The 27536-nt window shown below is 33.8% G+C and overlaps 2 protein-coding genes across 12 annotated transcripts in view; one reads left to right on the top strand and one right to left on the bottom strand.

Annotated features, from left to right (window-relative positions):
• Positions 1-10528, top strand: part of Ccpg1 (cell cycle progression 1) — a 46588-nt gene extending 36060 nt beyond the window's left edge. For 8 of the 9 annotated variants that reach the window (XM_076850817.2, XM_076850825.2, XM_076850818.2 and 5 more), the window contains 3 exons: positions 3057-3178; positions 6160-7565; positions 9755-10528. In XM_076850817.2, the coding sequence (XP_076706932.2) occupies positions 3057-3178; positions 6160-7565; positions 9755-9944 (1718 nt within the window). In that variant the 3' untranslated portion in view covers positions 9945-10528. The remainder of the gene's footprint in view (positions 1-3056; positions 3179-6159; positions 7566-9754) is intronic. The other variant, XM_076850819.2, reaches the window with a different exon arrangement.
• Positions 10521-27536, bottom strand: part of Pigb (phosphatidylinositol glycan anchor biosynthesis class B) — a 28521-nt gene continuing 11505 nt past the window's right edge. Inside the window, exons 7-12 of one of the 3 annotated variants that reach the window (XM_076850826.1) lie at positions 21278-21329; positions 19959-20170; positions 19149-19213; positions 14015-14228; positions 11641-11821; positions 10521-10888 (exon numbers count right to left, since the gene is read on the bottom strand). In XM_076850826.1, coding sequence (XP_076706941.1) covers positions 10742-10888; positions 11641-11821; positions 14015-14228; positions 19149-19213; positions 19959-20170; positions 21278-21329 — 871 coding nt within the window. In that variant the 3' untranslated portion in view covers positions 10521-10741. The remainder of the gene's footprint in view (positions 10889-11640; positions 11822-14014; positions 14229-19148; positions 19214-19958; positions 20171-21277; positions 21330-27536) is intronic. The other 2 variants (XM_076850828.1, XM_076850827.1) reach the window with 2 other exon arrangements.

Raw genomic sequence — 27536 nt, 5'->3', positions numbered from 1 at the left:
GTCCTTTCAAAAGAGAGAAATTCAACTAAAAAAAAAAAAAGTCATCTTTGTTCATTCAATGGTATTTTTGGGGCTGGGGCTCAGTGGTAGAGCGCTTGCCTAGCACATGTGAGGCACTGGGTTTGATTCTCAGTACCACATATAAATAAATAAATCAAATAAAAATCCATCAACGACTAAAAAGTGAGAAATTACTTCCTTGTTATTTAGAATTTTGTTACTGGTAAAATTTACTTGAATAATTGCAATTGATAAAACATTTTTCTGTATTTTCATATTAGTCTTTCCAAAATATGAAAAACTTCAATATAGGTCTATATAGTAATGAAAATTGATTTAATAAAAATATAAGATCTAACCTGAATGACCTTTTAAAGTCACTACTTAAAGGACAAGTATTATTTTCTAAGTTCTGGCATGATCTCAGCACTCTCGGAGTTGATTTTAGAGTCGCTTTGAATTTCCCATCCACTGTGAAGTCATTTGCATTCTATAATCAGTTATTTACTTTATAATCATTTAACAGAAGTTAAGTACTAAGTGAGTCTCATTAAACACACTCACCAGCTTGGCTTCATATAAAGTGGAGGGTCTCATCTATACTAGAAGAAAGAGAAAGCTCAGGATAGTAAAACACTGTACTCTAAGTATTTGGCCATGACTCAAATTCTGAAAGTACTTCTGAAATTAATAAAAGATTATTATATCTTTATGATGCACTTACCTTCCCTATTCTTATCTTTACTTGCAGACTATACACTAAATTATCAGTGGAGTTCATTTGATTTGTTTTTTTCGTGGAGTTGCTTTAAGTATTGATAGGCTGTTCAGTTCTTCAGCAGACAACTGGGTGCTAAGTTATAACAAATGAATTACTGCTCAAAGGCTATACCTACTTAGTCATCCTAGAGGTGGTAGGATTTAAATTGGGTTAGTCTTAGCAAGCTTATGATGGGCAGAAGGGAAGGTGAGACATTCTAGTAATGGAGAACCTCATAACTTGCAGAAAAAGTAAACGTTTTGGTTTCATAACAATGAGAGGATTGCCTGGACTATGGAATAGTTGTTTAGAAATAATGGGAGAGGTGGGTGATACGAGATTGTATCACATCTTGGAATCTGGGTAGGAGAGTTTGATTTATTGAGTGACTTGACAGTGATATTGTTAGAAGAAGAAAAAGTATAGGAAGATAAATGGTATGGGACAAAGTAGAACTTCTAGGAATTTTGTAATCCAAATATTTAATGATAAGGGCCTTGAAAACTAGTGACAGTGGGGATAGAGGAATTAATAAAGTAAGGACACTGAAAGAGTAATAGAAGATAGGACTTTTGAATCTGGATAGTAAGTTTATTAAATTCTAAGAAATGTGCTAGCTGCTTCGTTTTTGGAATTGGGAGTTAATGAGAAAGGGTTTGCTAGATGATAAATACGTGATAAGCATAGTTTGGATTATTTTTACTCAGATTAATTCTAGAATGGTTGAAGTAGGTGTCAAAGTTTAATTTTTTTTTCCTACCATAAAGAGGCCTTCAGAATTGTGCCTAACAGGCACCTAGATATTATTGGCTAGAAGCTCAGGTCAGAGATTGCAACTGTATCTGTATCTGAGATGTCTTAACAGGAATGACAGAAAAACTGACAGTGGGTTAATGTGTTGAGAAAAGTAGTGTTTGTAGACATGACTATGCCAAAGATAGTATCTTGGAGAGGTAATACTTTATGGGTAGGCAGCTGAAAATGCAAGGAGAAAAAGCCCCAGTGATTAGTGAGATTAAAGGACCACATTAAGACAGTCAAAGTGTATTTCAACATTTAAAAAACCCTGAATTTCTTTTTAGTCATTTTGAAACAATGAATTCTATAAACAAAACTTAAAAATAAATGAATCCTAATGCAGAATTTCATATTCATATTTCATATAGTGGTTATACTATCCAACAGTTATCTGTAAGATGTTAAAAGTTTTTTGATATTTTTCAAGATGAAGACATTTTAAAATAATTTTTGTAGCAGTAAAGAGGGGAAAACACGGTAAACTACCATTATATCCTTTTATTTTTAAATTGTATGACATTTCTTCATAATGGTATGTCCACTCAGTAATATTAATGCTGCTGGATGCATTTTGCCCTATTTTTGATTTAGTGTTTTGTCCATGCATGAAGTTTGTAGGAGCATGTGAACAGCATGTCTTGGCAAAATAACATTTTGATTTTAGGGTGAAAATAAAGGAGTCTTCCTTTATCATTGCTGGGATAGGGACAGTGGTACTCCACTACAGATTTAACCATTGCAGAGTTCTTAAAAGATTTGGCGTTGAGAATCTTAGGTACCAGACAGTTGTTTTCTTTTTTTTTTTTTTAAATTATTTACATTTTAGTTTTCCGCAGACATAACATCTTTGTTTGTATGTGGTGCTGAGGCTCGAACCCGGGCCGCACCAACGCCAGAGGAGCGCGCTACCGCTTGAGCCACATCCCCAGCCCCAGAGACAGTTGTTTTCTATGATGTACTTTGGGGGCTTGTTGTGTCCTTTAGGCAGCATATTAGAGAGACACACATAGAAATTTTATGTTTTCATGTTTACTTTTAACCTGTGGAAAAAACACTTACCAATTGTTTATTTCTCTGTGTAAAGGAATTTTGAATAATTTACATACTTAAAAGATACCCACAAAACGACAAATCTGAATGTCTTCAATATAGTAAGAATGTTTAATAAATTATTTCTTGTTAGTAAATGTAGGCTGGTCTGTTCATTTTAATCAAAAGGCTAGTGAACTGCTTAAATGTTCCTGGGTCTATACTAAATACGTTGACTATTTGGACTGGTTTGTATTATAACTAACCTCCATCATCATTTGATGAATGATATCATATTTATTCCTTGTTTATAAAAAATCAGGATTTTTAAAGAAACAAAATGCTGACACTTTGAAAAATGATTTTATCTAGATTTAGAGACAGATTTTATTTAGATGAAATGTTTTCTATATTTTAAAATACTGTGATCATAATGTTTCATGCTTGTAATAAAAATTTTTCATTTTAGGCACAATTCAGATTCAGAAACACCAAGAATTAGTCAGAAAGATACACGAAGATGAACTGAATGATATGAAGGATTATCTTTCTCAATGCCAAAAGAAACAAGGACCTTTTATAGGTTCTAAGGTGTGTACCGCTAAAAATATTAAAAATAATTGTTGGTATTTGTACTATTTAAATAAAAAGTGCAGTGAAAATTAGTAATATTGGTAATTGTTTATTAAGTACTTACTATATCTTAGTCACTATCAGGAAAGCACTGTGTATCTCTTATTTTTTATAATAATATTGTGATTTAAGCAAGCGTTAAGTTCATTTTATAGATGGTAAGGAGAGCTATTTGTTTCCAAGTCTCTAAATTCAGAGGCCTTTCTTCATAACTGTTGTATTAAAATAGCATCATTTAAAATTGACATTTGAGATATATGTTTTTTTTCATGCACACATTTTGCATACACACCACTTTATTAACATTGTTCTCATAGAGCTCAGTAAAATATTCTCAGGAGCTGGGGCTTTATAGCTGCTCCAGGATCTTCTTTGTTGGGTGAAATGGCCAGTATTTTTAACTGTTTTTGTTGTTGTTAGATCTGACAGAATGGAGGGCATGTGTATTTTCCTACCTAAAATTCACCTAACTTCAACAGGACTATACAGTCAATTCTGTCTCCTTACCTGACACCCTAGATGGTTTTTTGGTTTTTTTTTAAATATTTATTTTTTTTTTTAGTTTTCGGCGGACACAACATCTTTGTTTGTATGTGGTGCTGAGGATCGAACCCGGGCCGCATGCATGCCAGGCGAGCGCGCTACCGCTTGAGCCACATCCCCAGCCCCCCTAGGTGGTTTTTGAAGTTAAGAAAAATAGTTTCATATTTTGTTCTTCCCTAGGAAGGATGGTAAAGAAATGATAGTAAACTCAGGATAGAAAATTTAAGTTGTTGATTTTTCCATCCATTCCACCATATCTCCCTTATAGTTTATGTATGTGTACTTTATAGGTTTATGATTACATTTCTTGGAAAGACAGAATCCTGGTTTATGTTCAAATTGTATCTTTCAGGGAGTACTGCTAAAGTGAATTTTCAGTGGTGCTGTTTTTCCAAGTATATTACAAGGTGCCATTTTCTTAGTTTCTGGTTCTGGAGGATGGCATTGGCTTTTACAAGACATATGTCTTTAGAGAATTTTTCCAGATCTCATTTCCTATTAAGTGTGGTTCAGGTGTTGAAGCTGTTTGGAAGACCTGGCCAGAATCTCTACTTGTCAATCACTTAATTTCAAGATCAAGTTTATATATGCGGAATGCTGAATTCTTCAGTTCCCCTGTGGCTTCCTGTGTTTGTGCAATAAAAGATTACATTACATAGGGCTCTTCTACTCCGTAGTCTAGTACTATTGGGTAGATGAAATTTGTTGTCTCACACAGGTAGAACAGATGAAATAATTATGATTGAACTTAAAATCTTAATTTGTCCTTTGAAGATTGAGTTAAACATGAAGCAACCATTTCAATTATTTTTCAAATGTAAAATGCTATTATTCTCCTGAACTTTTTTTCCATCCTTTTTCTTGTTAAATTAGATTATGATTATTGTCTGATTCAAATAGGATTAGCCATAATGTCTATAGTAAATTAAGCCAAAGTTAGATATCACTTTGTAGATTTACACATAGATTTTTTTTTCCAGTGCTTGGGATTGAATCCGGGGAGGTTCTTTATCATTGAGCTACCTTCCTACCCCTCCCCCCCTTTTTTTATCTTGAGCCAGGGTCTTGTTATATTTCTCAGGCCATCATTGAACTGGTTATCCTCCGGCCTCAGTCTCCAGAGTAGCTGGAGATTACAGGTGTGTGCCACCAGGCTTAGCTACAGTAGAATTCTATAAACCTGATTGAGCAGTTTCTCTGTTAAAGGGTGCTGACTTCAGAGTTACATTAATCTATATATTAATCTTCAGAGTTAATCTTTACAGATTATAGAGTTAACTGTAATCTGGTTTATAGTGACTTGAAATTCGGGAAATGACTTATATTTCAAAGATTTAGTCTGTCCTTCAGTGCTTGTTGAATTCTGCCCTTATCTAGAAATGTTTTTATAGGATTAAAATGTTTCAACTAGGACTAAGAATATCTGAAGTGTTTCTAAACCAAGGACCTTGTGAATGCCAGGCAAGCACTGTACCACTGAGCAACATACCCAGCTTTTAAATCTTTTTTTTTTTTTTTTTTCAAAATTTTGAGACAGTGTTTCACTAAATTGCTGACACTGGCCTCCAATTTATGATATTCCTACTTCAGCCTTCTGAGTAGGAGTGTGCCATCATATTTTACAAACTCAATTTTTGGAAGCCTTAAGTCAGCTCTAAATGACATGTTACTTTTTATAAAGATAACTTTCTTAATTTACGAAATGGAAAATTATCTATATTCTTTAGGATTTTTTTTTTTTTTTTTTTTGGAGAGCATCCTGTATTCAAAAAATAGACTACTCTGTTTCTTCTAACATATAAATGGTGCTTGAAGCCAGTAAGAACTTCATATTATTATGAGAAGCCTCAATCAGAGGCACTCCTCAGTTTTTCTTTCTTTTGCAGTGCTGGGTATTAAACACAGGGCCTCAGACATGTTGGGCAAGCACTCTACCACTGAGCTATATCTCAGGCTGCTTATATATATATTTTTCCCCATTCAGGAAAGGATAGCCATTTATTATTTGTTTTATTAGTGTATTTTAGTTATACATAAAATCAGGTTTCCTTTTTACATAATTATATAAGCATGAACTATAATTTGCTCCCGTTCAATCCTCATTCCTTTATTCTACTCTGCTGGTCTTACATTTAGGGATTAACTGAGGTCTAGATAACTTTTCTTTGTCTTTATAAATTCTTCCACCATACTATTTTTCTTAATTTGATATAATCCTCTGCACTGCATTTTCTTTTATGTGAAATTTAGTGATTTCTAGTTTTATACTGTTGAAATAATACACAGGACACAGGACCTGTAGAAATAAAGACACTGAAGTTAATAGGATATATTTAAAGATTTAATTGCAGCTTTTAAAACACTTGACATTTTTGTTCTCTTCCAAAAAAATTTAGTCATTGAAAGAAAACCTTGCAAGGTGTTGGACTCTTACTGAATCAGAGAAGATATCCTTTGATACTCAGAAAAAGAATCTTGCTACAGAAAATCAGTATTTAAGAATATCTCTGGAGAAGGAAGAGAAAGCCATATCTGCATTACAGGAAGAGTTAATGAAGTTAAGAGAACAGATTAGAATATTGGAAGACAAAGGAAGAAATACTGAATTAGTTACAGAAAATCAGAAACTTAAGCAGCATTTAGAAGAGGAAAAGCAGAAAGTGCACAGCTTCCTTAGTCAAAGGGAGACTCTGTTGGCAGAAACTAAGATGCTAAAGAGAGAACTGGAGAGAGAACGACTGATAGCAATGACTTTAAGGGTGGAACTTCAGCAGTTAAGCACAAGTCAGTCACAAGACAACTTAGATTCTTCCAGTATATTGACTGAAAAAAAGGAAATAGCAGTCTTACAGGAAAGACTCACTGAGCTGGAACAGAAACTAAACTTTGAACAGCAGCGTTCTGATTTGTGGGAAAGACTGTATGTTGAGGCAAAAGATCAGAATGAAAAACAAGAAACTGATGGAAAAAAGAAAGGTAGCAGAGGAAACCACAGGGCTAAGAATAAGTCAAAAGAAACATTTTTGGGAACGGTTAAGGAAACATTTGATGCTATGAAGAATTCTACCAAGGAGTTTGTGAGGCATCATAAAGAAAAAATTAAGCAGGCTAAAGAAGCTGTGAAGGAAAATCTGAAAAAGTTTTCGGATTCAGTTAAAACCACTTTCCGACATTTCAAAGATACCACCAAGAATATCTTTGATGAAAAGGGCAACAAAAGATTTAGTGCTCCAAGAGAAGAAACAGCTGAAAAACCAAGAACAGTTTTTCGTGACTATTTACATCCACAGAATAAGGCACCTAAGCAAGACCAGAATTGTGGAGGTCCTACTCTGCAAAGGGAAGGAAGGAAAGAGAAGCCAACTCACTTTGAAGAATTTAGAAAAAATACAAATTTACAGAAGTGCAGTGCTGAGCATGATGACTGTAGGGGAAGTTATCTCAGAAAGGCTTGTTCTGGTATATTTGAATATGCTCAACAAGAATCCGTTAATCCTTTTAAGGTAATGATGAATCCTGTAAAGATTGATGAATTTAGACTGTTAATTCAAAGATACTTATTAAAAGAATTGGATTCTTTTCATCATTGGAAAGAACTAGATCAATTCATCAACAAGTTTTTCCTAAATGGTGTCTTTATCCATGATCAGAAGCTTTTCACGGACTTTGTTAATGATGTTAAGGATTATCTTAAAGACATGAAGGAATATCAAGTATATAATGATGGAGTGTTTGAGAAGCTGGATGGATATATATATAGACACTTCTTTGGTCACACTTTTCCCCCTCCATATGGACCCAGGTCGGTTTACATAAAACCGTGTTATTATAATAGTTTCTAACAATTGTTTATTGTGGTAGCATTTTTATCATTTGATAAGTTTCTTAGGTTACTATTTCTAAAAGACATGCTTTATTATTCCTAAAAATTTAGAATAGATTGAAAGATATAGTTTTAAATTTATAAGTATTAAAAACTGAAAATTTCATATAACAATCACTGATTTAAACAGAAGGTTTGATTTATATCTTAAAAATTAGTTATGGATATAGAAATCCTATTTTGGCTAATTATGTTTCTTTTTAGTATAGTTGATATGAAAAGATAATTACCTTAAGTGGAATTATTTTCCTTTAATTTCTTTATTCACCTTAGGAAGCTAGGAGTGAACAACACAAATTTTACTCTGAAATCAGAAGAGCTCACATATGTAACAATTATAGTGCCCTACCTGTTGTCATTTGTCCATTCCATATTCCAACTTAATTATTATATGTAATCCTTACTACAGAATTATTTATAAGGGTAGTGGCATGATCAAAGAGGCAATCTCAGCAAGCCAGAAATTCTAATGTGTATACTTCATAATAACTTTTAAATCCATTGTTTATCTGCTTTTTATTCTGTAACATGAAACTCTAATACTCAAATGTTAGCTTCACTTTTTACCTTTGAGATACATATATCTATGTTTTTATGAATAAATGTAATGTGTCTATAAAATAATGAGACTGATTATGGTGTCTTTAGTTATTCAATGTCTAGTGCTGTAATGAGCAAAGTGTTGGGAGGCTGTCTTGAGGAAACAAATTGAAAATTTCTTAATGTAATTAAGCTCAAAAGCTAGGCAGATACAGAAAATTAAATGAAGATATGGAGGCACGTATATGGTGGCTTCAGGTGTCTGGAGATGTCTGGAAAAGCTTCATGATGAGGTGGCCTTGGAAATAAACTTGTTATACTATCTTTTGAAGGGTTTTCACTTGAAAAGCCTTGAAAATGTGAAGCAAGGTAGTGCAGGGGGGATGAAAAAAAGATCATGATGGCCTTGTTTTATGCTAAAGGATTTGTCTTGCAGGATATGCAGAATTTCTGAAGAATTTTGAAGTAGAGTGGAATTATAGATTTAATTAGACGACCTTCTAGATTACTGGCAGCAGTCTGGAGGATTCATTGGAAAGGTGTGAAGCTAGAATGCAGTATAATAGTTGGGAGCTGATGAATATTAGAACTAAGAAAGAGTAAAGACAGTTACACAGTAGGTAAATAGTGAAATAGTTATTTCTTGTGCAAGATAAGTAGAAAGTTAACAATGACTTCTAGATTTCTGGGATGGGCTACCTTGTGGATAGTGATATCATTCAGATATGGAATGCAGGAATGTGCTTTTGGGCAACAGGAATTGGTGTAAAAGTTGTGAAGGTATCTATTGACATCAATTAGAGAGGATTAGTTGCCAGTCAATTAATGTTTCTGCTTCTCTGGCCCAAACTCTCTGTGTGTCTCTGTGTGTGTGTGTGTGTGTGTGTGTGTGAAGACAATTTCCACTGGAGATATTTATCAGATCCTTGGGGAACACCAACATCAGTGGGGTTGTAGAGAAGTCTGAGAAGGGCAAGACTACAGAATAGTATCATGAAAACCCAAGTAAAAGTAATATTTAAATTGCGTCAAATGCTTTAAAAGTTGAGGACTGAAAATATTTCTTGGTTTGGGAATTGGGTGCCCAGGTTAGCATTATGGACTTGCCATAATGTAGTGACAGAAACCTGCTCATGGAAACTGAGGGAAAAAATGCAGATGTTGTGAATTTTTGCTAAAACAGAAAAAGAGCCTTTTTTGGTAAGAAATGTGTGTATATTTCTGTGAGGGATGAAGCCAATGGGAGAGAATTTTTTTTTTTCTTGAGAAGAGGAAAATAATGGAAACACATCTCATTATTTTATTGTCACATTCTATTCTTATTATCTCCTCAGTATTTTCCCTTTGTCAGTACAGTTACATTTGTCTGTTTTTGCTTTCTAAAGGGTAAAAAATACTCACTGAACTCCCTCTCCCCTGCTTTATAGTATGGACATAATAGGATTATACTGTATTAACATCTTTTTGCAGAATGTTCAGATAGATTAATGGAGAAAAACATTAAAATTGGTTTTTATTTAAATAATTTGAACTCTAACATAGATGAAAAATGTGTTTACTACTTTCAGTCGACCTGATAGAAAGCAACGTATGGTAAATATTGAAAACTCCAGGCATCGAAAACAAGAGCAGAAGCACCTTCAACCACAGCCTTATAAAAGGGAAGGTAAATGGCATAAATATGGTCGCACTAATGGAAGACACATGGCAAATCTTGAAATAGAATTGGGGCAATTACCTTTTGATCCTAAATACTGATTCATGATTAAGTTAAATTAGAAAATTCAGAGAGACATGGATGCTTTCTACAATATCTGGTGTTTAAACTAAGATCAAATTATCAAGATGACAGTGTCTGTCTTTCATTTTTAAAAGTTCAGTTTGGTCGCTTTGTATTTATATTATTACACAGAAGCATCAATCAGCAGCTTACTAACTTACATATTCCAGTAGTTTAGCTTTGTTGAACGTTTTTTTCTCTTTTTTTTTGCACTGGAAAAAAGTTTCATTAAAGAAGCCAGGCACGCAACAGATTTTGTGCATGAAATGAGACTTCCTAGCAGTGTATGAGCTTAAAGCAAGCTCGTCTCATATGTGACAAAGTGTAATTAACACTGATTGTGTTAGAGTTTTGCAGTAGTAGAAAGTACATTGTGATGGGATTTCATCTCTAACATTTTATAATCTTACACTTCTTGTCTTTTTGTGGGTTCAAGAGCCTGTTCACTTGTGAAGAATTTGCTGCCCTCTTAAGAGCTTGCTGACTTGTTCTCTTGTGAAATTTCGTGCACATCTGAATATTATGGAAGAAATAATAAAACTACACCATGAGGAAAACTAAAGGTCTTTATTTAAAATCTGGCATTACATTAATATGTGATTTCTTATTCTGTGATATTTTATACAATTTCTCAGTAGTGATATTTGGTAAAGCAATCCACAGTGGCTTTTTGCAAATTCCAGGAGTTAAACTTGGTGTTGACTAAAGTGTCTAGCAGCACCTGAATATTTTTACCCAGAAGTGTCAGTTTCTCTGGAGAAGCTGTAAACACAATTTAGAATTTCATCTTCTGTTGATTTCCCCATTTAAGTTTTCTTTCATAGACATATATGTGACTTCCAGTTCGACCCTCCGGCAAGTGAGTGTGGAAGAAAACAGCAGTTCTCTCATAATTTCTTGAAATTAGGAAAGCACTTATTTCCTAGAAGTAAATAAATGTTTAAGTAAATAAAGGCTACATTTTGTTGTACTGTTTCAAAGACTTTTAGAACTGTCAATTCTAATCGCTCCTCTGCAACATTTTTCTTCATAAAACAATATTTCTTTTAAAAAAATTTTTTACTGGTGCATTATATAAAGTAATGGGAAGCATTGTGTTGTATTCATGGATGCACACAGCACAATTTGGTCTATTTCATTCCCCAGTACCTCTCCTTTCCCTCTTCTCCCTTTCCCTGGCCCGCATCCTCTACTGATCTCCCTTACATTTTCATGAGATTCCCCTACCCTTGTGTTTTTTCCATTTTCTCTCTAGCAGCCACATAAAGGAAAGCAAACATAATAGCCCTTGACTTTCTGAGTCTGGCTTATTTCACTTAGTATGATTATCTCCAGTTCCATCTACTTTTCTGAAAAGGACACAGAAGAGTTTTTACTCAGCCATCAAGAACAAAATTGTGTATATATAACATAACACATAACATTTCCTTTATTCACTCAGAATAAAACAAGATTCCTTTAATAAAAGAATTAACTTACAATAACAAACATACCTTGACAGTTTTAGAACTGGGGCTGATTTTGACTGGGAAAAAGACAAATTATGGAATATGGGGGTTGAAAAAGACTATAAAATAGCTTATGTTATCTTTTTACCTGTGTGTTTGCTAAACCTGGGCTTGAATAAAGACACTTGAGGTTTTTTTTTTTTTTTTCTTTTTCATGTTTACTTACCTCATCCAAAACATTGAAGATGATCAAGTAAGTAGGCAGTGATGCATCATCAGGAAGCTCTTTATGTAACCAGATTAAGGGATTTAGGTAGAATGTATCTGCTTCATCAATATACTGACTTTTCCCAGTCAAGTCTGGGGGACACTGGAGAAATCTCATTGGAAGTGGACAGTGCACATGGCTATGAGAAAAATGTTATAATATTTACAAGAGGTTAAAAAGCATGGTGAATGTTTTCTGTTACTCTTAAGATATATCATGTAACAGTCAGCAATTCCAATTAACATAAAGAAGGAAGTCCTTAATACATATTACCAAAATGCAGAACATGATTCTCCATGGCATAAACAAGTCCAAACTTAAACATGAAACTCTCATTTCAAGGAGCAAAGTAAATAATTTAGCAGCTTGGGGGACTAACCATCCTCTAGCATTAGAGTACTGTTCCAAAAATCCAAATATTCTTTGGGATCAGGTAAGTTACCTCTAATTCTCTATAGGCTTATTGGGCAAGGTAGGAAAATGGTTAATAATGAAAAGGAATTTTTGCTTTCTTGCCTTTCTGGTCTGAAAGAGGGTGGATTACATCTTTAAATGACAAGTTTTACATACTTATGTAAGATTACTAATAGGGAGCAACAAATGTTCACTGATTAACAATCTAAGTAATGGTTTTATTGTGGTATAGATTATAAAAAGATGGATTTGTCTTTAAGGCCATGCAAAATGCCATGTTTTTAATTGAGGGAGAAACCGAACTTGATAAAAAGATTCAAAATGTTCAATTAGAGGTCTAGGATGTAGCTCTGATAGAGTGCTTGCCTAGCATCTGTAAGTCCTGGGTTCAGTCGCAGGCAACGGGGGAAGAAAAAGAAAAAGACCCAATTAGAAATGAAGTAAAATTATGGAGATTTATCTGTGAGATGCATATCAACTGAATTTATATAAGACTTGCTACTTCATAACTCATGGTTTTGGAGATGAAAAGCAGAAATTCTTGAATTTTAATCTGGAATGGGCACTGGGCCTTCTGTTTTAGTTTTTTTTTTTTAATATTTATTTTTTAGTTATCAGCGGACACAACATCTATGTATGTGGTGCTGAGGATTGAACCCGGGCTGCATGCATGCCAGGCGAGCGCGCTACCACTTGAGCCACATCCCCAGCCCTGGGCCTTCTGTTTTTAGTTTTTTTTTCAGTATGTGCTTTGAAAAAGTACAAGATGAGAAACTGGATGTGGTGGCTTACACCCGTAATCCCAGCAGCTCAGGAAAGCTGAGGCAGTAGGATTACAATTCCTGGCCAGCCTGGGCAACTTAGTGAGACTCTATCTCAAAATAAACAGCTAGGGACGTAGCTCAGTGGTAAAATACCTCAGGTTCAATCCCAGTACCACACACAGAAAAGTATAATATTAACTATACAAAAGTGAAAGATGTCAACCCCTATTATATATGGAGAATATCTTGTTACCACTAGAATTCCTGTACCACCAACATGAACATGGAAGGACAGCGAATGTCCCCCCACTAAGCATGCATATATCTATATATCTCTATACAGGTATATAGATAGGTAAGTAGATAAGCATATGTATAATATAAAATTTATTTTGGGAGGACTGTATAGAAAAGAATCCTCAAGTTGAAGGAATACTTTAGGTCTTCCATCTAGCCTGTGGCTTTTCAAGGCAATTCCAACTTAGTAAATTATGTGTTTATTATTGGCACTTGAGTATTCCAAAATGTTAAATTCTTTTAAAATTATATCCATGGTGATATTAATTTAATGTGCACATTGACTATCAACTCCAGATTGTTTAAAGCCAGGTTAAGTTAAACAGTTGTAGAATTTTATTTAGGGAAGCTAGTTGCTTTGCTCCTGTACCATTATTGACTGTTGGTAACTAGGATAGCTTCTTGGAATACAATCATAGGACCAAATGGATATCTTTTTGAATGCCTTGTATGGTAAGGCAACATTAGTATTTTATATTTCCTAGGAATACTTAATTCAAGCATTAGACTATCACTTAGTTGTACTCCCTGATTTTTATGGATGAGACAACTGATGCCCCAGAAGATTAAAAGACTGGTTTAAGACTGAGACAAAAGTACAAATGCAAATCTGAACTAGAATTTAGTGTTCTGAGATTAATTCAACGTTGTGTAAATAACATTTAAGTATAAACTTTTAAAAAAGTATTTATTTAAAATGTGATTTTCATTGACAGAATAAATGATTTTTAAAGTACAGTAAATAAATGAGTGGAAGTTTAAATTTTCTTATCATTTGATCAATGATCAATTGAAATCTGAGAATTTTAAAGTAGTTTTATTTTCTCAATAATAACATATATAACAACTTTTATTACCTGTAATAAGGAGTAGAGTGGCACGGCATCATTATAAATACTGAGGCTGAAGATTTATTGGGACTGTTGTGACAGACTTTTTGAATATGACTCATGACATCAAGAGTACCTCGTTGATGAACTAAACCAGTGTAGAGTGCGAGGAACATATTTGATAAAAACAGGAAACTTAGAGCTGGTTTTTTCCATGTTTTCAGGTGGGCTAGTGAGTATCCTATATGAAGATAGGTACATTGAATTGTAAAACTGGCAATCTTTTGGTTTCTTATGTTAACTGCAGATACATTTGTAATTTCACGGAAATGGCATAAACTGCAATGCTGTTGTAGACACAAAAAATAAGCAGTAAGTCATAATTTTTGTGACCATTCACTATCATTGTATTGTCATCTAGGTCTGAATCATTCTAGTAAAAGGTACTGTGGTGTGGTATATTAGCTTATGGCTATTGAGTCTAACATGCAGATTTTAAGTCTCTAAGGGTTTTCAAATCATCTGACAATCAAAGTTTACCAAGGGAACTTCAGAAATTGAAGTTATTAAAGGGAGAGTTAGACACATTACAATTATATTAATGAGTGAGCCATGAAAAGGCTAAGATGCACGTTTGTTTTTTATAGGGAAGTAACAGTTTCTTCAATACATATTATAAGATACTAGATTTTGTCACCCTGTAGGCATTTTTAACTGAAATTGAAATAATACAGCAAAACAGTTTTCACTGAAATGATCTACTTTCAAATGACCTAGCTTCAGAAAGTAGTAATCACCACCACATCAATGATGTGACTTAAAATTGGAGATTTTGCCAATCACTGAAGATGTGGGACTTTATATGAACTCTGGTGATTAGCTCTCAAAATATGGAGCCTTTCACTTCACACATTAGCTAACTTGTTGCTAAATGCCAAACATCGCTTTCAAATTCTTAATTTAAAGTAGGTATGTAGAATATTTCTGGGTGAATTGCATAAGTGATAATAGTTTACCATTGGAGAACAGGCTAGGTGATTATGGACCAACCACTAGTATATTTATATTTGTACCATGAGCATTTTATTTTACAATAACATAGTTTTTATAAAATTCTCATCAGACTACTGTTAAAAAAAAGTGTTGTAAATCCATTATATCCCAGTTGATTACTTTCAAGGACAAATCTAAAAACTTGAGTATACTTTCTTTCAGTATCCACAGGGGTCTGGTTAGAATATACCACTCCCCAAAGAACAAAAATCCTCAAATGCTCAAGTCCCTTATATAAAATGATATGCATATTACCTACGCACATTCCCCTGATTATTTTAAATCATCTTTAGATGACTTAAAATATCTAATCTGTGTAAATAGTGACATATTATTTAAGGAAATAGTGATGATGGTGATTTATAGATTAATAAGAATGAAAAGTCTGCCAGTACATTTTTCTGAATATTTTTAATCCTTGGCTAGTTTGAATCCATGGATGTAGAACATTCAGAAATAACAGTATATAAGAAGGCCCTGTGTAAATTGGCCCTTTTATTCAGCCATGCCTCCAAATCACATATTATTTAGCTTGATATACATACTTTAGTTTCGGATATTTAGCATGGCAATTATTCTCCAGCAAGGATTAATGAATTTCTTCTCACCAAGTTATGATTCATGGCAGTGGACAATAATGGGAAAGCCAGTACATTACTAATTACCATCACATTTACTGAGTAGTGGCAAGGATGCATCCTGGTTTGGGCAAGAATTATCAGAAAACCTAATGTTAAGAAAAAAATCTCTACTATGTTCTCTACTACTTTCTACCAATTAGAAAATATATGAGTTAATCTTTCTACTTTCAAATACCCTGAGAAAGCTGTTAGGTCAGTTTAGTTTCAGTGATTACATGAGAGAAAGAGTAGTTTAATTTTGGAGTGGGATTTAAGAGGACAGGTATGGGTAAATGGTGAGACTTTGAACTTTTAACCACAATGAGAATACTGGGTAAAGACAGTGGTATTAGGATGAATTTTGGTTGCTACTTTCTTAAGGAAACAAGTTGTATTTTCATGTTGTATAATGAGAAGTAAATAGATGATGTCCAAAACAAAGATCGTTAGGTAGCATTGTAAGCATTTTATTTAGAAATAAGGAGGTAAATACCAAAATAACCTCTTAAAAGAATGTTTAAGTGATTGCTTATGGGGAGTTTTAGGAGGGAGTGCAGAGGAAGATCATTGTTTTTTTTTTTAAAAAACTACTTAGGAATGACAATTCAAACAGTGTGCATGTGCAATTTTAATAACAAGATCAGAATATAGAAAACAAAGTGGCCTAAGCCAAGAGAAGCAAGTCTATCTTGGCCACTGTGTTAAAAACTAATTGATACCCAACTCAGAATTGGCAGCAGGTACTAGAAACATCAGTACCTAGTTTGAGAGGAGAGGCATAAGCTAAGAATTTCAGCAATGTTAAGCCAGTAGAGTTTTCCTTTTATAGGTAAACTTGAGATACAACTTTACACATGTTACTAAAGATCACAACCAATCATAGAAGGTATGTTTATAGAATCCTAGAGGACTGAGGAAAATTCAGACTAAGCAAGATAAGTTACTGCAGACTGAAAAAAAAAAACTGCTATAATTAATTATTCTTCCTATGTTCAGTTCCATTATTTCCCTATCAAATGTTCTGGCCTGGACTTTTGAATTGCTTTGATCAAAGAAAATGTGATGGAAATTCAGAGCCAGGGATTCCTTTCTAGTGATCCTGGATATTCCAAGTGAATAGACCTCAGGTAGCCAATGGGAGGATGAAAGAACAGAAGAGCTGTCAGCCTTGGCCAACAACTGGATCCCAGACATATGAGAGCCCTGCCTAGGTCAACAGAGCTGTCTAGTCAATCTATAACTGGTCACATCTGCATAAGTGAGCACAGCAGAGATGAGAACAACTGCACAAATGAAATGTAGACTTGTAAATAATACTAAATGGAATTTTAGGCCACTAAGTATTTTTTCTTTTGGAAATGATGTCTCACTACCTTGTCCAAGCTGGACTAAAACTTGCAATCCATCTGCCTCAGCCTCCCAATTATCTGGGATTACAGGCACAAGCCAACATGCCTGGTCCAGCCACTAAGTTTTGAAGTGGCTTATTAGACATCAGTGGCTGACAAAGTTGTCTTTTTTATATAAAATAAGGTTAAAATAGGCCATACAAACAGAATAAGGCTCAGATTTGTGATATAACAATTTCAGGTGTCAGGAAAGTTTCAAATTTTGTCATTTAAAACACCAAGAACTGCAGAGAGAGCCATTTTTCTGACAGTGATTCCTGAATGTCCAGATTTCTGTCTAGGTGAGCTCCTGCTGGAACCTCCTGGCAGTAAAGGTCTGTTGACTCTTAGTGGAAGTACAAATTATCTAGGAATCAAGAGATTCTTTGGGCCCATCCTAGAATGTTAGTTCTGTGTGTCTGGAGAAAAGAGAACACCTTGTGAGGAGATAAGGTGTCTCCATCCTGAATAGATACTTAATGAAAGGGTGATTGTGGGGCTTGGGATTGAACCCAGGGCCTCACACTTTCTGGGCAAGTGCTTTACAATTAAACTATATTCCCAGACCAAGAAACGGATAAGAATCCATTAAAATGGGGTTTTTTCATGCCTTCATCAAATTTTATCTCAAATTTTGAGACTCAGAATAGGGCCTAATTACAGGCATCCCCCCACTTAAAAGACTCAAACTTATGGACTGGGAATGAGGATTCAGACATTTTGACATTTCTGTAAATGCTTTATAAGAAACAGGGCACAGAAGAGGACACAGAAACACCCAGATTCCTAAATAAACCAAACCAAACCATAAACAGATTGACAGATGGGGACACACACACATTTGTCTTCCAGTACTCTGACAATGCTTAATTATAACTAATGCTCAAGTCACTGTAAAAATAAAAACTTTAAAATCTAAAGTGATTTGTTAAAAGATTTCCTCTGGTAAATGGACCCAATTTGCCAAATGCTGGGCTGGGGTTGTGGCTCAGTGATAGAGCGCTTGCTTCACACATGTGAGGCACTGGGTTCGATCCTCAGCACCACATAAAAATAAATAAAGATATATATTTAAAAAAAATTTGCAAAATGTGTATTTGTATATGAAGTAAGACTACAATAACAAAATTTGAGGGTTTGGTTTCAGTACATCATATAAGTCACATACATAGATGTATATATTTACCTAAATAGTAGAGAGTACATATATCTGAAATCTGTAGGAGCTGATGTGTACTTGGTCAAAGAAGGCCACCTAACTCAATGGGTCATCTGGACTTTTTTTGTTAAGTAAAATTAAGACTTAGATTTGTAACCCCATAGTTTTTTCCAGTCTCCAGTCCCAGTCCAAGTTGGTAATTCATTTCCTTCCCTCCTAATTCAGCTGTTATTTTTTTAAGATTGTACTATTTGAAGGAAGCTAAAGTAAATTCAAATTTACTTTGAATTAAATTTGAAGTTAATAAAATTTTAATTCTTAATTTTCCCAAATCAATGCAAAAATTCAGATTTTCTTGAGCTAAGTCAAATAAGATATTTTTAAACAGTCACAGGTAAAAACTACAATGCATATACCTCATGGAAAAGTGGAGAAAGGGCCAAAAATAAAATCACAGGAGTGAATTGTTTTAAAACTACATTCATGGCTAGGTGTGGTGATGCATGCTTGTAATCCCAGCAGTTTGGGAGATTGAGGCAGGAGGATCACAAGTTTGAGGCCAGCCTCAGCAACTCAGTGAAACCTTGTCTCAAAATAACAATTATTAAAGAAAAGGGTGGGGGGGCTGGAGATGTAGCACAGTGGTAAAGTACCCTTGGAGTTAATCCTCAGTACCAGGGGAGGAAAAAAAAGCATAGGCATTAGTCACTGTTAAAGGGGTAAATAGTTTGTGTGTAAAGGCAACAAAAACTAGTTTAAACAGCTTCAAATATATCCTTATGTTTTTATCTGACTTCATAGGATACAGGAAAAAAAATAATTACAATTAGCTTATAATTAGCAATTCTCATTTAGCTTAGTTGAAAATAAATAATAGCTAATGAGCATTATTATCTTTTAACTATTACTATATAATTTTTTATTTTAATAAAAACACTCACCACAGAACACCATACAAAATGGTAAAACTGGATAGATGAACCTGAATTCTTTGTGGCCCAACATGCTATAATAACAAAAGATATTAAGAAAAAAATATTATGTACCATTTTATTATGATACATGATTATTTGAAAAATTAATGTATTTAAAATGAAACACAATTAACATGATCTGTATGTTTTCTAAGTATTGGAGATTGAATTTCTTCAGGAATTAGTCTTGTTATTTTGAAGTTATAAGGTAATTTTGATGTGTCAAAACTAATCATGACATTTAATGTCGAAGTGAAATTATAAAGTACAATTATATTCTAACACAGATTTCTGTTACCAATTCAGTCAAGTAGTATTACACAAATTTGGAATACAGATACATACATTTTCATTTTAATATTTCTCTGGCCCTTTAACACTTAAATTTTTTAAGGAAATAAAATTTGTTCAACTAATTAAAAACTGAGTATAATCCTGGTATCTGAAGTATTTATATGCGCACCAGCATAATTACTACTACTTCTGACTTTTAAAATAATCTCTTGGGCTGGGGATGTGGCTCAAGCGGTAGTGTGCTGGCCTGGCATGCGTGCGGCCCGGGTTCGATCCTCAGCACCACATACAAACAAAGATGTTGTGTCCGCTGAAAACTAAAAAAATAAACATTAAAAAAAAAAATTCTCTCTCTCTCTCTCTCTCTCTCTCTCTCTCTCAAAAAAAAAAAAAAAAAAAAAACCTCTTAACAAATCATAAAAGTTAGTTTCAAAGAAACTAATTTCATGGTAACATTTACTACTTGAACAAATAAAATCTTACCTATATATTATCAGTGTCCATAGCACAGTCACCAAAAATATCTGGTACTTCTTCGGGGCTAGAAAGCAGCCATGAATAAAGAAGGGTAAGTGAGTACCCAAGACAACTGGAAATCCTTGACTGAAGTACCAATGCCATGGATGAGAACCATAGAATGTTCCCAAGTTCTGCAGCACGTTAAATTTCAAAAAATTAAATTGAACCAGCGTCCACTGGAATAGTTGAAGGTAAAAGAAATAAAAATGTGTTAGTGTCAAGCATTACTCTGGCATGAGGGAATTTGAAAGAACCTTGATATTCAATCAGAATTTAAGTCTAAAAACCAGGCAATAGTTAATAATTTTAATTAATGACTCTATGAAATCACTCAACTATAGTTTTTTCTTTAAGTACTGATGTGGTCTTTGTTATTTTTAAAAACAGTAAGGTTTTTGGGATTTAAGATGAACCTGAAAAATTGCGAATAAATGTTCACACACAGTTTGGTAATGTTATACATCCAATTAGAGATAGAGAGGATCCTAAACTTTTAGTAGAGGGTATATGTGGTAACCATATTAACCTATATTTACTCTAGTACCTTACAATGTCACATATTATCTACTAAGGTAAAACTCTACAAACACGACAATTTGAATCATAGCACAAAACGGATAATGACAGCAACAGTAATAACAAGTAAAATTAAGTGCTCACTTGAGCCAGGAACTGTTATTATTTTATGTGTTATGTCATTTAATCTTACTCAATTGTGACAAATGTCACAATTATTCCCAGATAAAGGAACCATAGAAAGAAGAGTTGGAAATTTGTCCAAGATCACCTGGCTATTAATAAAGAATATTAGGCTTCAAAATATGGACAGGATTCCAAAGCCATAACCAACTTCTAAGTGGGAAAAAGGGAATTTAAAAACAAAGGCCATTATGTACAGTTATTAGATTAAAATCTCAAACCAAATGACTGAAGAATAGAATATTTGGTTGGTGTGATTTCTGCATGATTAAGAGTCAAAGTCATTAAAATTCTTAACTTTTATTATTTTAGAATAATATTTTAGAATAGTATTTCTCTGGCTCTTCAATACTTAAAATTTTGCCTTAAAAGACTTCTGAACATCAGCTAGGAATACAACAGCACAGCAAATTGCACCAAAAGCATACACTAAAAGTCTTTTTAATAAAATGTAGCACACAGCATTTTTTAAAAAAATATTTGCCTCTGAAATATTAATGGATTAAAAAAATCCAACTTGAGGTTTTAGCACAACAAATGGTCAAAATAAAAAGTAGCTGTTAGCTTAATATATTTTTACTTACTTGACCAAAAAAAATACGATCAATTATTAGAGACAAACTCAAAGTTACAAACCTGAAAAACAAGAAGAGAATGGGGATTCAATTTCTGAACCTGCTGAAGATCCAATATTGCTGCATGGTTTTTGCAAGTATCTTGCACTAAAAGCCACTTTTAAAATGTTTCACAATTTCACCAGCTAAATATGAATATAAACATTTTGAAAGATCTTTTGCTATGAGAACATGCATTTAAGCAGATTTTTCTTTTCAATGCTAGGGATTAATTCCTTGGCTTTATGTATGCTGAACAAGTGCTCTGCCTCTGAGTTATGTACCCATCCCTTAAATTTTTTTTAATTTAAATTTTGAAAGATTGCCCAGGTTGACCTGAAACTTGGTATCCTCCTGCCTTAGCCTCCTGAGTAGCTGAGATTACAGGCTTGTACCACCATGTCCCCAGCTAAGTAAACTTCTGAAAATAAACACTATGTTTTCTGTTGCTACATAACAAGTTACCCCAAAACTTGGTAACTTAAAAATATGAATATTTATTACTTCATAATTCATGTGGGTAAAAAATCCAAGTGTAATTTGGCCGAGTTCCTCTGGTTTAAGAGTTCTCATGAATTGCAGTTGAGCTCTTTAGCTGAGAGTGCAGTTTCATATGAAAGCTTAATGGGGATGGAAGAGACAAGAGCTTCTGAACTCACAGGGTTACTGGTAGGGTTCATTCCTTTGACATGTGGATCTTAAGACGACTTCATGACATAATGACTGGCTTCCAGCAGGGTGTCGGGCAAGAAAGACGTATCCCAAGATGGAAGTCATTTGTTGAAGTGACATTCCATCCCTTCTGCTGTATTAGAATTGAGTTGACAAATCTAGACCACACACAAGAGGGGGTTATCTGATAGCATAAGTGAGTTTTACCTTTTTTGAATTTTGTAAGAATGGTATCATACCATATGTACTCTTGTTTCTAGTCTCTCTTAATCATCATGCTTGTGAGACTGAACTGTGTGGTTTTTGTATGCTATAGTTCGTTTATTTACAGTTATGGTGTATGTAACTATGTATTCTACACTACCTTATTTATTCTGTTAATGGACACTGTGCTTCCCATTTTCAGGCATTATAAATAGTGTTGTTATGAACATTCATTTACAAATCCTTTTGTGTCCATTAATCTGTATCTCCTTTGGGTATATACCTAGAACTGGAACTGCATAGTCTAAGCCATTAGTTTGGAAAACTAAGTATTTATTCAATTTAATCTAAAGCCTAATATTCTTTATATATTTTAGCTGATAATATATAATGTTAATATCTTCAGATAGGTAGCTTGCTTTTTTTAACTCTCCTAATGGTGAATCTGATGTACAAAGTTTCCTTATACTATTTCTTAGTAGTCTTAATTACTGTAACTTTGTAATAAGTCTTAATATCTAACAGTGTAAATCCTCTAACATTTTTTTCCCCTCCAGTTATTCTTGGCCTATTGCATTCCACTTAAAGTTTAGAATCAGCTAGGCACAGTGGCACCCACCTGTAATCCCAGCGGCTGGGGAGAATCACAAGTTCAAAGCCAGCCTCTGCAATTTAGCAAGGCCCTAAGCAACTTAGCGAGACCCTGTCTCAAAATAAAAAGTAAAAAGGGCTGGGGATGTAACTTAGTGATGAAGTGCCCCTTGGTTTAGTACCCCACAATACCAAAGAATAAAATGTTTAGAATCAGCCTTACAGTTCATTCTTTCTCCCTTTCTTTCTCTCTCACACACAGAGCCTAGTGGTATTTAATAGGAATTGCAATGAGTATACAGATTGTTATGGTTTGGATCTAGAAATGTCCCTGGAAAAGCTCTTGTTTTGAAAGCATGATCCCCAATGCAGAAAGTTTCAGAGGTGGGGCTTTTAGGCAATGATAAAAGCTGTACCTGAATGGATTACTAGGAAGTAACGGGAGGAAGGTGGAGCATTACCCCACAACCCAGGTTGTGCCCTGCCCCTCTCTTCTCTCTGCACTTCCTGTCTGCCATAAGCCAGTTTTCCTCCACCATGCCCTTCTGCCATGATATTCTCCCTTACCTCAGGCCAAAGGCAATGGAGTAAGCAGACTATGGACTGAACCTCTCAAACTGTGAGCATAAAATAAACTTTAACTTCCCTAAATTGTTCTTGACAGGTATTCTGATCACAGTGATGAACAGCCAACTAACACAGAACACTTTGAGAACTGATACTTTAAAATAATCTACCATCCACCAACATGGTATATCCCTCCATTTATTTAAACCTTCATAAGTTTTTCCCAACAATGTATTGCAGTTTTCTGTGTAGATATCTTTTACAAAATTTATTTGTAAGGATCTGATGTTTTCTGATGTCTTTGTGAATAATACTTTGTTTTCCCATACACCCTTCACCTATTCCTATAAACTTCTCATTGTAAATAACATTATTTCTATATATCCTTCACCTAGATTCCTCAAATGGTAATGTTTTACCATATTTCTTTTATTTCTTTCTCTCTTGAAATAGATATATATATATTTTTTTCTGAATTGTTGGGGAATAAGTTGCGGACATCATTTACCTTTTTTAAAATATGTCAGTGGATATTTCCTAAAAAGAATGGTTTCCTATATAAACTACAAATCAAACTCATAAAATTAAAATTACATCTTTACTATCTAATTTTCAGACCTTGTTCAAATTTTACCAGTTGTCCTAACAATGTTATTTATAGTAAGAAAAAAATCTCCTTTATTATATTCAGTTTTTATGTTTCTTTATAATACTTTAACATAGCATGATGGTTCCTTAAGTTTTGTCTTTAATAACTATGGCATCTTTGAGGCATCAGGTCAGTTGTTCTGGAGAATGTACCTCAATTTGGGATTGTCTGATGTTTTTTCATGATTACATTCAGATTATGCATTTTGTCAGTGACACCACAGGAGGGATAAGAGTGTTTCAGTGCTTCAGATGAGGGTTTCCATAATATTGATTTGTTAGATTACTTGGCAATGTTTACTTACTTGGTTAAGGTGTGTCTGCCAAGTTTCTCTGTTGTATAATTATCATTTTATTCTTCATAATTAGTAAGTATCCTGGGGAGAGATACTTTGAAATTATCTAAATATTGTTTTTCTTAAATGTCAAACCAACTTTAGTGTTCAAGAGCAATATTTGTTTATTGATCTTTTATTCAATGAACATGTTTAACTAATTAGTTACAATAGTTTATATTCTTTTAGATTTTCTACACATAGAATCATATCATATGGCTGTACTTCTTTCTTACCAATCATTTAGTTGCTTTTCTTACTGCCCTAGATAGGATGCATATTGTTGAACAGAAGTGGAGATAGGCATTCTTATTATCTTCTCCCACTCAGAGGAAAATATTTCAATACTAAGTATGATTTTGCTGTAACATTTTAATATAAATCACCATATTAATGAGTCCTTTTTCATTGCTTGTTCTCTAAGGGTTGTGCTTTAATTTTTATCCAAATCATGACGGGAATTTTATCATCTCCTTTTCTGTGTCTACTGAGAAAATCCTATGATTTTTCTTTTTTTTTCTGTTAATTTCTAAATATTGAATCAACTTCATATTTCTAGAATAAAGCTAATTTTGGTTGTAATATAGTCCCCTTTATAATATGTCACTGGATTCAATTTGCTAAAATTTGTTTAGGATTTTTACATTCACAGTTATGAGAAATACTGGTTTATACCTGCCTTTTCTTGTCATGTCCTTGTTATACTATGGTATAAAGGACATGCTCTTTTCATTACAGGAGTTAGGAAGTGTTCTTTTTTTATTATTATTCTGTGGAAGAGTTTGTGTAGATTGATTGAGGTTTCTGCTTTCTTTTCTTTTCTTTTTCCTTCTTGGTACTGGGGATAGAAACTGGAGCCTCACACATGCTAGGTAATCACTCTACCACTGAGCTACATTCCCAGCCCCCCCCCCCCTTTTTTTTTTGAGACAGGGTCTAGCTGAATTGCTCAAGCTGGCCTTCAATTAGCAATCCTTCTTCCTCAGCCTCGGGTGTAGCTGAGATTACAGGCTGTTTCTTCTTTATTAAATGGATGGAAGAACTGATTATGTAGTCATTTGAAAACCTGATGATTCTTTGTTTGAAGGTCTTAATTGCAAATTAAATTTCTATAGTACTGTTCAGATTTTTCTATTCTTTTTGTCAGTTTTGATAAATTGCATTTTTCTAGAAATTTGTCCATTTTATCTAAGTTGTCAAATATATTAGAATATTAAAATAGCTCAGTGGTAGAGTGCTTAGCATAAAATAAATAAAATAAAGGCATGCTGTTTATGACTACAAATTTTTTTTAAAAAATAGAATAAAGTTATTTATAGTATCCTTATCTCTTTAATGCCTGTAAACCCACAAGATGTCCCATACATCATTCCAATCTTGCCAAAAACTGGGGACAAAATGGTCACTGACAGGTAACCAAACTATTTTTGATTTTATATAATGACAAAAATGATGTGACCAAATTCTCAAGATCATGAAGAAGGTAAGAAAAATAGGTCATATACATTAGAATTTTCCCCTAAGGGCAATTCAATATTTTCCTCTAGAAAGACACTATTACTGTTTGGATATATAACTGGCTATTTTTAAATGGTGCTCGATATGTAAAAGGCTGTTACATAGTTCAAGTCTGGAGCCAACTCTATGTATCAAGCATTTGAAAAGGCTGATAAGTACTGTGGTTGACATTTGTTCCTCACTGTATAATTAGAATTTTCACATGCATTATCTTATTCTGTACTTTCCTTCAAAATAAGACAGCATTTAATCTATATGAATAGCTTCCTTCAGGCCTTTTCAGCCTTAAACATGCCAATTCTCTGTGCCTTGCCAACTTGTATTTATCTTATATATCTGAAACATCACCTACTTTATAAAGCTTCTGATATTTCCCTTTCAAGCAGAATTATTTTCTGTTTTCCTATACAGCATTTCTTTTTAATGTGATGCTGAGTATCGAACCCAGTGCCTCACACAAGCTAGGAAAGTGCTCTACCTCTGAACCACAACCCCAGCCTAGCATTTCTTTATATATATGCAATGAAACACTTTAAATTGTTGGGTAGGAATTATTATTATTATTTATTTCCACATAGATTTGACTTTGGGAGAAGACATTGTCTTCTTCACTTCTTTTTCTTTCTCTTTTGACATTTTAAAAATTGGTGCATTATAGTTGTACATAATGGTGAGATTGTTGTTACATATTGTACAATATAACAATATAATCTGGCCAATGTTGCTCTGAGCACGTGTCCCTCCCTTCCCTTCTCCCACCTACTGATCTCCCTTTGATTTTCATGACACGCCCTTATCCTTTCTTTTCCTTTTTCCTGTCAAGCTTCCAAATGAGAGAAAACATAAACCTTGACCTCCTGAGTTTGGCTTATTTCATTAACATAATGGTCTCTAGTTCCATCTGTTTTCCTGCAAATGACATAATTTCATTTTTATTCATGGCTCAATAAAACTCTATTGTGTATATATACCATATTTTCTTCATCCATTTATCTGTTGATAGAAACCTAGGCTGGTTCCATAATTTGATTATTGTGAACTGTCCTTCTATAAACATGGGTATACATGTATCACTGTTGTATGATGACTTTAATTTTTCAAGAAAAAGAGGTGTGGTATAAGTGGGTCATATGGGAGTTCCACATCTAGTCTTTTGAGAAACCTCCATATTGATTTCCATATTAATTTACAATCAACAGTGTGAAAGCGCTTTTTCTCCACACTCTCTAGAATTTATTATTATTTGTATTCTTGATGATTGCCATTCTGACTGGTGGGCAGTGAAATCTCAGTGAAGTTTTGATTTGCATTTTCCTGATTGCTAATATTGTTGAATATTTTTTTCACATATTTGTTGGCCATCTGTATTTCTTTTGAGAAGCATCTATTTAACCCCATTTATTGGGTTATTTTATTTTTTTGGTGTTCAGTTTTTTGAATTCTTTTTTATTTTTTTATTTTTTAGTTTTAGGTGGACACAATATCTTTATTTTATTTTTATGTGGTGTTGAGGATCGAACCCAGTGCCTCACACATTCCAGGCGAGCACACTACCACTTGAGCCACATCCCCAGCCCCTTGAATTCTTTATATATTCTAGATTTTGATTCTCTGCCAGAAGAGTAGCTAGAAAAGATTTTCTCCCATTCTGTAGGCTCTCTCTTCACATTTCTAATTGTTTCCTTTGCTGTGCT

Source organism: Callospermophilus lateralis, chromosome 3, assembly GCF_048772815.1.
Source record: "Callospermophilus lateralis isolate mCalLat2 chromosome 3, mCalLat2.hap1, whole genome shotgun sequence".
NCBI classification, from domain to species: domain Eukaryota; kingdom Metazoa; phylum Chordata; class Mammalia; order Rodentia; family Sciuridae; genus Callospermophilus; species Callospermophilus lateralis.
This window is presented reverse-complemented; position numbering and strand designations above follow the sequence as displayed.